The 13608-nt window shown below is 42.4% G+C and overlaps 1 protein-coding gene across 1 annotated transcript in view; it reads right to left on the bottom strand.

Annotated features, from left to right (window-relative positions):
* The window catches only part of lmtk2 (lemur tyrosine kinase 2), a 46170-nt gene that overhangs the window by 23913 nt on the left and 8649 nt on the right, over nucleotides 1–13608 (bottom strand). The window contains exons 2-6 of the mRNA XM_031814061.1: nucleotides 9203–9336; nucleotides 7154–7307; nucleotides 3990–4066; nucleotides 3314–3432; nucleotides 2790–2877 (exon numbers count right to left, since the gene is read on the bottom strand). Coding sequence (XP_031669921.1) covers nucleotides 2790–2877; nucleotides 3314–3432; nucleotides 3990–4066; nucleotides 7154–7307; nucleotides 9203–9336 — 572 coding nt within the window. The remainder of the gene's footprint in view (nucleotides 1–2789; nucleotides 2878–3313; nucleotides 3433–3989; nucleotides 4067–7153; nucleotides 7308–9202; nucleotides 9337–13608) is intronic.

Here is a 13608-nt window from a genome sequence, read left to right as displayed (position 1 = left end):
AGATCAATAGGATAAATGCAGATAAGCAAACACAAGAATCAGACTATTTATAGCCACTATGCTGTTTTCAGCTGGCCTACAGGTGATGATGCTTATTGCTAATAGCATTCCTAAAAATATGGACCATGCATAGGCTATATTCACAATGTTACAATATGTATAAAAATAAATAAATACAAATATGGACCATGCATAGGCTATATTCACAATGGTCCAATATGTATAAAAATAAATAAATAAAAATGTTAAACAAATAATTTGACCAGTATGTTATTAGGCTCATTATATTTTAGACGGCGTGAGCAGTATTTTATTTTCATTCACTTTGGAGTAAAAAGTCCCCAGAACAGAGCTTCTCAATCTTTCAATATAAAAATTATCTGGGGGGACCCCCTCCGCAACTTCTCCCCCAGAGCTCCCTTTTCATGTCATCCAACAAATGTAAACGTTTGCTAAACGGCATTGGTATTTGGATTGATTGGTACTTTGGTCAGATGACATGAAAATAGAGCACTTTGGCCACGCAGACCAGTGGTGGGTTTGGTGTTGAAATGAGAATGTATGAGCAGAAAATAACCCCATACCTACTGTAAAATATGGTGGTGGATCTTTGATGTTATGGGGTTATTTTGCTTCCACTGGGGCCCTTGTTAAGGTCAACGGCTTCATGAACTTACCATATTACCAGATATTTCAGCCCAAAATCTGGTTGCCTCTGTCAGGAGACTGAAACTCAGCTGCAAGTGGATCTTCCAGCAACACAATAACCCAAGCACACATTAAAATCAACAAAGAAATGGTTAATTGGCTACAAAACTGACATTTTACAATAGCCATCTCAGTCTCCAGACTTGAAACTACTATAAAACCTGTGGTTGGATAAAGGATATCAAGGATCTGGAAAGATTCTGTAGGGATGAATGGTCTAAGATCCCTGCCAATGTCTTCTCCAACTCATAAAACATTTTAGAAAAATGCTCAGTGCCATTATGCTAGCAAGGTGAGGTATTGAAAAGTATTGAAAACAGGAGTGTAAATCATTTTGACCCCAATGTTTGATATGAAGTTTTTTTTATTTAATTTACTTTATCCATACAAATATCATGACACCTAAATAATTTAACAATAAAAAAGGTACAAAACACCCCACCCATACCTGACAAAATAAGAAGCCCTCAAAGCTCCTCCATAGACCAGATGCAGAGACATCAGAGCTGAGCTACCTCATCAAGTTAATACCTCCGGCCAAGATGACCCGCTCAGTTACAAGGTCCACTCACACCCTCCTCTCCAGCCTGAAGTTGTTTAACGACCACAATAACATTAAGTCATTAGCCAAACCCCATCTCCGTCCTCTGGATGTCGATTAAGGCAGCCCCTTCCTACAACCAGAGGCCTCTGCTATAGTAGCAGCCAGTCAGTCACAAGGCACAGTACCAGGCAGAGAGAGAGAGAGAGCTCTGTCAGAGATATGGGGGGCATCCCTCCTCCCTTTAGAGGCTAGATCTGGGTTGGGGTCTAATTTATAGAGGCTAGATCTGGGTTAGGGTCTGATTCATAGAGTCTAGATCTGGGTTAGGGTTTGATTCATAGAGTCTAAATCTGGGTTAGGGTTTGATTCATAGAGTCTAAATCTGGGTTAGGGTCACTTGAGGGCTCCCACATGTGCACACACACAAAGTCTGACACACACACACACACACAAAGTAAAACTCCATCTATGCAAACAAACACGAAGCCCAACAGTAAACACATTCAAGACAAACACACACTATATCAAACACACACTATATCAAACACGCCCCACTTACACACAAGCACACGCGTACACACAAGCACACGCGTACACACACTAAAACGAGGGCTGATGCCACTGCGGGTAACAGCCTTTCAGATGCACTGAAAAATGAGCTCTGGCCGAACTGAATCAGAACATACCATTCACATGCCTGACTTACAGCCTGTCATCCCGAAACAGACTCATCCAGAAACACTAACCCCAAGAGGGGGAACGGAAACACATAGAAATAAATACCTCTGAAACTCCCAGCTAATCCTAAAGACAGGCAGGACCTAATCAACAGGGTAATGTATATTCTACCAAGACTGAACATTCTGACGCACACAGCACGAGCTCACAAAAAAAGCACTATGAGGACCAACATATTGCCGGTGTGGAGAGAAAACACACAAACGTAGCAGGATGTGGGACTGGGCTCAGTGGGCAGATGGGGGGTAAATGGAGCCTGTTTGCTGGTTGCGGGAGGGACGGAGGGAATGTGAGCTGAGACAGGTCCCTGATGAAACCTGCTGCTATGCAGCTCTCTGGTCCTGGGCACAGGGGCAAGAGGGGCCCAGAATAGATCAAGAAAAACACTAGATAAATCAGGCCATGATGGACAGCATTGACGGAGTGCAGCTCCCCAATAACCCAAGACGGATAGGCAAGCTAATTTAAGATGCACGGCTAAACCGGGAAGGGGGGGGGTTGCTTGTAAGGCCAGGTGATTGGGAGACTAAATGATGTCTACTTATTGGATGGCGTGGAACTGGAGTCTGAGCTACCCACAAGCGGAGCTTACCACAGTCAGACCGACAGGATGGTCTAATTACTCCCTTCCACTGATCATGAGTTAGGAAAAATGCCTGGCATGTTGACATATCATTTGGTGGCAGCTGTGGGATTCATCCAAAACATGTTCTGACTTTTAAAAGTGTTCACTGAAACTATAATAGGTACTGTATATTGACTCATACAATCATAAATGATAGTAATTGAGGACACTCACCAGCTCGCAGTACTCAAAGACCAGCAAGAAGGGGATAGCCTCCACACACTGGCCCAGACACTGCAGGATGTTAGGGTGCACCAGAACTCTATGAAGAGAAACACCGGTTAAGACAATCTACTGTAGTCTATATCACTGATGTGAATACTGGAGGACTACAGCTGGCATCTCTTCCAGTCCCATTCTGTTACTAAAGACTAGTGAAATAAGAACACTCTGCAGTGTCCAAGTTAGAAGGCAGAGGGTGCTGCTCCACTAGGAGAAGTCAGGCATAGCGGTCATTATAATACCTTAGTTACTTTATTCAAGTACTGACAGATCCGTTACTCTGTTATTTCGATTCTTGCTATAATGCATTTTCTAAATAAATCTGGTGTGTTCCATTTAGCCAATTGTTGGAACTGGGCCTTTGGCAAAATCTTCCTGAAAATCTGAAAATGACCCTGAAATTGCCATGACAATAAAATAAATGTCCAAAATGCCCTTCTTTTCAGCCTCTCCCAGCAGACATGCCAGTAGCTCACCTGTAAGGGTCTCCGTGCTGCAAGAAGTCATTCTGCTCCATGGCACTTGCGTTAGCCTTCAGCTCCTTGACCACCGCCTTGGCCCCACCCGGGTCTGTGTAGATCTCACTGAGGAGGACCTGGACACACATACACAGGTTAGAGTGCAGGGAAGGAAACACACAGGAAGCATGTTAAGTGTCGAGCCAAAACACTGGTAGTCTGCAGGAAGGCAGGTCTTTCTGAAAACAAGGGAAGGATGGTGGGGATGTAGTTAGGGGATTGGGGGGGGGGGGGGGGGGGATTGGGGGGGGGGGCTAGGGGATGGATGTAGCTAGGGGATGACGGGGGGGTGTAGCTACGGGATGGGTGAAAGCCAGGGGAGCCATGGAGATACAGCATTAATCACAACATAGAACACACTGCCAGGTGGTGTAGGACCATAGGCTGAGGGGCTACTCTAGTCATATTTACCATGTTGATTCATTAAGAATGAGCTTCAACTGTGACGAAGTGAGCAGCTGTCTCCTTTTGTTATTACGTACACCAAAACTCAACCCTGGGGTGAAATACTCGCTCCCTCTCAAACACACTGTACAGGCTACTGGAGACAACTGACTAAAGCGTCTGGAGTAGGGTTGGAATTTTGGGAAAGGTAACAGAATTTTGCGACCTTCGTCAGGAAGAAATGTCTTACCTTGCCAAACCAGCCGTTCCCAATCTCCTGGATGTAGCTGAGACTGTGACGGACCACCTGAGGGCCAGTGGATCCCACTGCGGTGGCCAACAAAAAAAGAACCCAGAGTTAGTGTGTGTGTGATCTGCAGGTATGTCGTAGTACGCAGCATTCTGGTCCCAGACCAAACCATGGTGACACAATAGCACCTGTTTGTTTTTTCTATTTTTATTTATTTAACCTTTATTTAAATAGGATGTTGCATGATATCAAATGTTCATCTGTATGGTTTTTCCTCTGTGAAGAGATGCAGCCAGGGCATGAGTTCAATCAATACAGAAAACTGGAGCAGTTGTGTTGTTAGTTATCTATACACAGTAGCAGGATTCTATTCAGATCAGATGCTCAGGCCAGGATATGTTCTAACTGTATTTACTCATTGCAAAACAACAGCAGTGTTACACATTATGGATTCCCAGGAAAATGGTACAGGAGTGTTTAAACAAAAGCTTCATACATTAAGATGTTAATCTACTTCCTTCCCATATGAAGCCTGAGCATTAAACTGAGGCTAACCTTTGACCTTACACAGGGCCCATATGGAACTAGTACAGAAGGAAATATCCAAGGGTCAGTATTTCTGTCACATGCCACTGAATCTACTTAGAAATGTCTTACAGTACATGAGGAAAACAGCCGGCAGATGTGGCTTCACTGAGCCAAGTTAGCTAACTAAACCAACACAGACGTTATGCTAGGGTTGCCCACACAATCAGGTCAACAAACCTTGTTGAGGGGACTTAACATCAAAAGTATTCAGAGCTCTAAAGTGAAACTCATTTGGTTGCATATGTGACAAACTATTTTTTGTGCAGCCAGAGATGTTATTTTGGGAGCATTGTGCGACTTGGAAAAGATCTTCCAGATAATAACTGTTGTAGCCTAACGATAAGGCTTCGCCGTACCGTTGTTTCCGAGTGCCCTAGAGAAAACAATCTGATTTGATAGCGTCATGGTTGCACCATTACTACAGAAAAAAACTGCTTGCTTGTAGCCCAACAAGGTCAAAAGATCTGACCAATATTACCACCTAAACATTTCTATCTTCCTATAGCGGGAACCACATTTTACATTCAAACCATGCCATTGTAAAACTATTCACTAACCATTTATAATTTGTTCAGTCATGTCACCTCATTGGCAAGCTAGCTAACAACCTGGTAACTTTTTTTTTTAAGTCTTATTTAACTAGGCAAGTCAGTTATGAACAAATTCTTATTTACAATGACGGCCTACCCCAGCCAAACCCAAACGACGCTCGGCCAATTGTGCGCTACCCTATGGGACTCCCAAACACGGCCGGATGTGATACAGCCTGGAATCGAACCAGGGACTGTAGTGATGCCTCTTGCACTGAGATGCAGTACATTAGACCGCTGCGCCACTCGGGAGCCGTACCAGTTTATCCAAACATTTTGTAGCACAGAAAGAAAGGAAAAGGGATAGCTACTTCAGAAGATCAATGATCATAACAATGAATGAATGACAGATCTCTTGCATGTCATCATCACAAATGGGACATTTTTAAAGAGTGTGTACAATTAAATGTACTGGTTTTACACAATGTAGGAAAAAACTAATATTCCACAAATGACTTATTCATCAACATTTTAGCTTTTATAAAAAACTAATGTCTTTACAGTGTAGGCTGTAAATATAGGCTGTATCTCAATCAATTAAAAAAATCTTATTTTCTGGTGCTCCTAAATTTAATGTGGTGCTTCCTAACATTTTTCAGTTGAGAGGACCACTGCTACCAATATAAAAAATGTTAATTTAGAGCCCCGAATGCATTACGGACCAGGAAGTAGAATATAAACTCTAGGCCTATATGCACCTCAGACAGATTTGGCCCCATCCTGTCTTCATATGAATCAGTGGGGGTACTCTTAGAGACTAAAATAATCTGGCTAAACGTTTGAGTAAATCCTTTACAATAGTACATGATAAAATTACAAGGATTTGACCTACTCCCCAGACAGAAACAGCCTTTGTGTGATAATGCAGTCATGGTTTTACATCAGTTGTGGACCTAATCTTGATCTTCGCGGGCTGAACATTTTCTTTTTCAAAGGGCCCCTATGATAATCACCCTATCACTCCTTTAAATGGAGTGATCCCATCTAGCCATCAAATTAAGTCACAAATCCATAATAAGTACAAAGACATAAGCCCTGGCCATATGCAATGAACCAAAAGTGAATGAGTCGCTCTCACAACATTGTGTGTGCCTGATACAACAGCATCTGGGAGTGTTTGGAGACTAGCACCTGTCCACTACCCAAGGGGGAGCTACTGAGAATGTAGCACAGTCCTGTTATGCAATGACTGACTGGCACAGCTCAAAGGCTATCATACTGCATACGAGAAGCAGAGAAAACACTCCTCCTAAGAGAATGACATAAATACTGAACGGCAGGGCTGATATACGGCTTGTCATGTGAGGAAAGAGTGGTAAACCCAGGGATATAGGCTGCCAGATCATTAGATGTGTTGTTGTCTCTAGGCAGTGCATGACACTGTCCCAATTAAAGTGTAAAAAAAAAAAGCAGGCAGGTTGGCATTTATTGGGATGATTTATGTACTCGAGGCAGCTCCGCAGAGTGGTCACTAGCTGGCACAGCCACAAAGTCATAACATGTTATTAACCCTAACCACACAGCAAACCTTTTGCCCAACCGTAACCTTAAATTACAACCAAAAAGCACATTTTAGTTTTTATACATTTTTACTTTGTGTCTGGTTCATCTAACGGAAACTGCTCTACTCTGCCTCCAGGACAAGACTCATCCCAATCAACCTGTAAAAAGCAGAGGAGAAAGTCCAAAGGGAATGATGACGGTATCAACTCCACCTGACTGATACAGTAAGACAGCTGGGTCACATTCATTTCGTTTGAAAATTTGAAAATGTTTCGCAACAGGAAATAAAAAAAAGTTGCATTTCTTATGTGCGTTTACAGGAAGTCCCTTCCTGTTTCAGTCGGTTTGGTGCCTAATAAACACAACCCTGGATACTGTATGCCAAGTTATGGCAAAGGGCCAGGATAAAAAAATCTTGGTCCTATGTGTAATGTGCTGGTAGGACTACGCATCTAAGAAAAGTAAGGGTGTCTGACCCCTAACCTGAGATACGGGGTGGTGTCTCCAGATGGGGGGGTCCGGGCAGGGCCACGGGGGGCACTGCCAGGGTGTACACCTCAGCAGGGGATTGCATGGAGGGGGTGTCTTCAGCTGGAGGGGTGAAGTCAATCTCATCCTCAAAATTGTCCTCAAACTCCTGAAAAACAATAGTACAACTGTGTTGACCAAACACAGGGATCCTGCTTCTGACACCAGTATATGGTATAATTGTATGTGTGTTACATATGGATGAGGCAGAGCGAGATTAACATGTTTAATCCTTGAACTGGACCAAAACAGAATTATCATATTAGCATTTTTTTGCACATTATGTTCAAATCATCTAAGTGACTAACATTTAGTTGAGATACTTTTGTATTACTTGGACATGTGAGAAAAATGCTAATATCAGTCCCATGACTTGAAATGGGATTTGGATTTGTGCCACAAATGCTAAAACGTTAGCATTTGGAAACAGTGCCAGGGAAACTAAACCAAAGCATGGATTTACTTTGTCAAACTTGGACCATAGACTGCTTAGAAAACCAATGTCCTTTTTTAATTTGTGAAATATCCCTTTAACTCGTTACATTAATCATAGCCAATATCTCAAAGCAAGGGTTCTAAAATTCTGGGTCACGGCAGGTAGCCTAGTGCTTAGAGCATTGGACCAGTAACCGAAAGGTTGCTAGATTGAATCCCTGAGCTGACAAGGTAAAAATCTGTTGTTCTGCCTGTGAACCAAACAAGGCAGTTAACCCACTCTTCCCCGGTAGGCCATTTTTGTAAATAAGAAATTGTTTTCAACTGACTTGCCTAGTTTAAAAAAAAAAGGTATAATTTTAAAAATGTAAACAATTTCAAATGAATGGCCTACAGAGTAGAAGTCGACCAATTATGATTTTTCAACGCTGATGCCGATTAAAATCGGACAATTTTTTAAATGTATTTGTAATAATGACAATTACAACCATACTGAATGAACACTTAATTTAACTTAATATAATACATAAATAAAATACATTTAGCCTCAAGTAAATAATGAAACATGTTCAATTTGGTTTAAATAATGCAAAAACAAAGTGTTGGAGAACAAAGTAAAAGTGCAATATGTGCCATGTAAAAAAGCTAACGTTTAAGTTCCTTGCTCAGAACATGAGAACATATGAAAGCTGGTGGTTCCTTTTAACATGAGTCTTCAATATTCCCAGGTAAGAAGTTTTAGGTTGTAGTTATTATAGGAATTATAGGACTATTTCTCTCTCTACCATTTGTATTTCATATACCTTTGACTATTGGATGTTCTTATAGGCACTTTAGTATTGCCAGTGTAACAGTATAGCTTCCGTCCCTCAACTCACCCCTACCTAGGCTCGAACCAGGAACACATCGACAACAGCCACCCTCGAAGCAGCGTTACCCATGCAGAGCAAGGGGAATAACTACTCCAAGTTTCAGAGCGAGTGACATTTGAAACGCTATTAGCGAGCACCCAGCTAACTAGCTAGCCATTTCACATTGGTTACACCAGCCTAATCCCGGGAGTTGATAGGCTTGAAGTCATAAACAGCTCAATGCTTGAAGTATTACGAAGAGCTGCTGTCAAACGCACTAAAGTGGATATATATCGACGGAATTAATCAAACAAAAGGACCATTTGTGATGTTTATGGGACATATTGGAGTGCCAACAGAAGAAGCTCGTCAAAGTTAAGGCATGATTTATATTTTTATTTCTTCGTTTTGTGTCGCGCCTGCAGGGTTGAAATATGCTTCTCTTTGTTTACGGAGGTGCTATCCTCAGATAATAGCATCATTTGCATTCGCCGAAAAGCCTTTTTGAAATCTGACATGTTGGCTGGATTCACAACACGTGTAGCTTTAATTTGCTATCTTGCATGTGTGATTTCATGAAAGTTTGATTTTTATAGTCATTTATTTGAATTTGGCGCTCTGCATTTTCTCTGGCTTTTGGCCAGGTGGGACACTAGCGTCCACATATCCCAGAGAGGTTAAGCCTACTTACGTGTTGTCAGGTGCCTGAGAATCTCACCTTGAAATTGACTTCCCGCTCCTTGCAGCAGGTCACACAGTTCACCAGCAGGGCCACCAGGACAAGCAGGGCACTCAGTGACACAACCACAGAGAGGTGTAGAGAGACAGACGGCTGGCCACCTGCAGTCTCCCCTGAAAACAGACAGGTCAAATAATATTAGTTCTGCCATACAGCGTTGTGCTGAGCAGCTCAAAAGTTCAAGCTGTATCAAGAATAAGTATTGTACATGCCACTGGACAGTGAATGGTGTTATGCAGCGCTGCAAGCGCAGATGTGCCTCTATTTGATAGGCTCGTGTTCCTCGCCAGTAATGGACATTAACAAAAAATTGTGATGCATGGTATTCATATAGGCCTAGGTGTTTCCTTATGATGATCACATCCTGTTTCCGGTGTCACGTTCTACAATAACTCAGAGGCCAGAACAAGCTGAGGCTTGAGAGGTCCATTTCTCTGATCATTTCAATGCCATCTCGAACCCTTCCCCACTCACCCTCCTTCCCATTAGTACATCAACTGACTGACATGGTCCACACAGAGCAGTAAAAACGTGTTGGTTGCAGGAGATGCTGGGCCAGCAGTTCAGATGTCAAGTGTGCTGACAAGATCCTCTCTCCACCCCCTCACCACTGTCACCACAGCCCTATCAACAGAGGCTGGACTGACTGACCCCTATCACCACCACCATCCTCCTCCCAAAAATACATGTTTACACAACAAACCACTCAAACAACTACGGACACCAACTCATTCATCCCTGATACACATCATCTAGGCCTGATACAGACCTGCACTATCATATAAGATGGAGAAGTGTTTACAATCTCAGTAACCAGTACCACACCAGCATGATAGTTAAAGGTTATATTAAAAAAAAAAAATAAATGTAAAGCTTTTAAATGTAACCTTTATTTAACTAGGCAAGTCAATTAAGAACTAATTCTACCCTGGAAAATCCGGACGACGCTGGGCCAATTGTGCGCCGCCCTATGGGACTCCCAATCACAGTGGGATGTGATACAGACTGGATTTGAACCAGGGACTGTAGTGACACCTCTAGCACTGAGATGCAATGCCTTAGACAGCTGCGCCACTCGAGAGCCCAGATATAGGCTAATGATTCTATGTCAGTAATCTGATTCTCCACACATTCTATCTGGAACACAGGCTACCCTCTGACTGCTGCCCCAGCCCTGTGTCAGATACTCCTGTCTCACTGTATGTCAATATCCTGAAGTGGCTTCATCATCTCATCACCTACCTGTCATGATGATATAGCACTATATACATACAGGACAGGTGAAAGAAATATGGAGGATGCCTACTGGGTATTTTGCCTTCACCTCTCCAGTTATTTTACATCAGTAGATTGAGGAAATTAGATGAGGAAGGGAACATAAGAGTCCACTTTTGACCATGGATAGCCTATGCACTTAGTTTAGGTAGGATTGTCATGGTTCCGTGTTTAACTACACCCTATATTTTAAACAACGGGAGCCCTAGAGCTTTAATAAGCCGGAGGAAATAGCCTGGGAGAGCTGGCCAACAGAAACCCTAGTAGCATCACTGTGGTCAAACAACTGGTGCTGCCGTACACAGAGCACTCAATCAGGCCAGTCAGACTCATCAGTGCAGCGCCTTGGGGACCAGTAGATATGATTCAATGTGTCAGCCATAATTTTAGGTTCACTTCACCACGCTACAACTGATACTACAGTAGCCTTAGCTATAGGCTACTACCATTAGCAGCAGCCAGTCTCCGTGGAAACCAATACACACCCTCTCCATCTATCAACACCAACAGTAGCCTTTTGAAAAGGAAGTATTACAACCAAATAAGACTAACCTACTAAAATAAGTGACTTCCAAGATAAGCCTAACCCACAATTACTGAATGGCTTATGTTGGCAGAGAGTGTTGTTGTAGTAGTAGTAGAGCATCTCCACGTAAAGGACCCATGAGAACCAACATGTGAAGTTCTTAGGAGAATGTCAAATGAACACTAAGAGTGTATATTTCTGAGATATTAAGGCATATATAAATGTTTGAACCATTTACCATCCTAAAAATTTAGAATAAGCAAAGGCTTTGATTTCTGGTCAAGCAGATTGAAAATGGGTCTTCGACAACATCTACCAGAAGTCTTAAAAAGGTAACAGAAATACAACATAACACAATCATTAAAGACCCCTGCCAACTAATATTAACACATATTTAGTTTTGGACAAATTAGTTTCCTTCTGTAAGTTTAAGAAACATTGCCTTGTAATTTTGTTCCAAAAACCTACATATCTTTAAGATATTTTCGAGTTTCTCTCGCTCATGAGGATAATAAAAGTTTGCAGAAGTAACATGGACATTGAAAAGTAGTTGAAATTTAGTCCGTTCGCTCTGACTGGACCAAATCTGAACCAATCAGACATCTGTTTCACAAGTTTGGACAGCACAGTACAGTACAGAACAGTACAGAACTGCACCGAGCTAAACACTCTACTGAGCTCTACTGTGATGTCCAAACTTGTGAAACAGATGTCTGATTGGTTCAGATTTGGTCTGGATCAACCAAATGTGGTGGTGTTTGGGGACGGAGCTCATTACAATAGCCAATGTGTAGAAAAACACCCAAATATATATTTCTACCTTTGTGTACCTATTCAACCATGAAGAGAATGAAATTCATATCCATAATTATGCATTTCTGTATACTACAGATCAGGGGCCCGTGATGTAATTCCTATACTGTAATTCAATTATGTAAACCTAGTTCTTCAAAAACCAATATGCATGTTTTCAAACTCAAGGTGTCATGTCATAGCTGACACCCCAGCCTTTCTGCAGAAGTCTTTGAATCTAAATTCTGAGCAGATATTTAACAGGGTTTTGGAGAACGTGGTCGCATAAAAAAAAAATTGGTTACATGTGTAACCTTGTTTACTACACTTTCATTTACAACTGAAAGCACATGAAAATGCATCTCAGTTACAAAGCCATTGACAATAGATTGGTTTAAGCTTCAGATTAATCTTGTGTTTTGCCCGGCACGCCAGTTGGAGAACCACTGTAGTGGTGAATGACAGAGGCAGAGACAGTGGTCAGGTACCAATCCGATCTACAGATGCTGTCTTGAGTGGCTTCCTTTCCTTCTGCATGTGACAAGGACATTGAGTGAGCCACAGACTATTGATGCCACCTCGTCATAAACCTCCTGGGCAGTGTCTATTGATAATTTCCTCTCAGATCTAGCATGGCATGAGCCTGGCACAGGAAGCTAGTAGCTCTAGCAGTGCACAACTGCACGCAAGCCTATCAACGAACACAGCCTCTTCCTATCTAACCTCACTTTTATAGGTCACAGAAACAAGAGGTGACACTCCGGTCCGAACCCCAGTGGTCCCACCGGAGTTGAGAGTCGTAGCTACATACAAAATAGCTAACAGAAGAACACCACTCTGTCGGTCAGTGACAGTGATTTTCCACACTGCACTAAACAATTGAATATGTCTTAGTGTCTTATATAATCCACAGAGAGAGAGACACACGTTTGTGGTACAGTGCTAAAAGACAGCCACGAGGAAGCAGTGAAACATTTATGAATGGTGAATAAAATATTCAGGGGCCTGCCATCCAAACAGTGGCCCTGGTGATGTTGCTCTACATCTACATACATCCTGAGTATAGGTCAACAACACAAGTGTTTTCCCCACCTGACAAATACAGTTTGTTGGCTAGTCAGTGCAGTGAAGTGAGAGGAAACGGTGTAGCCTAGCTGCCAGGGCTGGAGGAGAAGGGTGCTGCAGAAGAGAGGTTTGTACTGGGGAATCTGTAAAAGGAGATGCTGACCTTTTCTTAGCCTTGTCCCAGATTTGTTTGTGTTATCATGTCAACTCCAGTGGCATGATAGCACAAACAGATCTGGGACCAGGCTACACATTGCGTGTGCAAAATCAGAGTGACTAGAATTGATGAATGAATAGTGACGAAGTTCAGCTTTGTTTGGTTGATCTAGCTTTTAGACTGTTTCTTGCTATTTAATTTGAGTTATAGGCCTTTGTCTTTGGAAACACCAGAACTTGGCTGCCTCACTCAAGAATGTCATAAAGTTTATCTGACAGTAACCATAGTCCGTTTTCTAGCCTGATGGAAGCCACTCCTCACTAAAAGGCACATGAGAGCCCGCTTGGAGTTTGCCACAAGGCACCTAAAGGACTCTCAGACCATAAAAACAAGATTATCTGGTCTGATGAAACCAAGATTGAACTCTTTGGCTTGTATGACAAGCGTCACATCTGGAGAACACCCAGAAACATCCCTACGGTGAAGCATGGTGGTGGCAGCATCATGCTGTAGGGATGTTTTCAGCAGCAGGGACTGAAAAGACAAACAAAGCAAAGTACAGAGATCCTT

Source organism: Oncorhynchus kisutch, unplaced genomic scaffold (assembly GCF_002021735.2).
Source record: "Oncorhynchus kisutch isolate 150728-3 unplaced genomic scaffold, Okis_V2 Okis06b-Okis10b_hom, whole genome shotgun sequence".
NCBI classification, from domain to species: Eukaryota; Metazoa; Chordata; class Actinopteri; order Salmoniformes; family Salmonidae; genus Oncorhynchus; species Oncorhynchus kisutch.
Note: the sequence above shows the minus strand (reverse complement) of the source record. Positions and strands in the feature narration are given on the sequence as shown.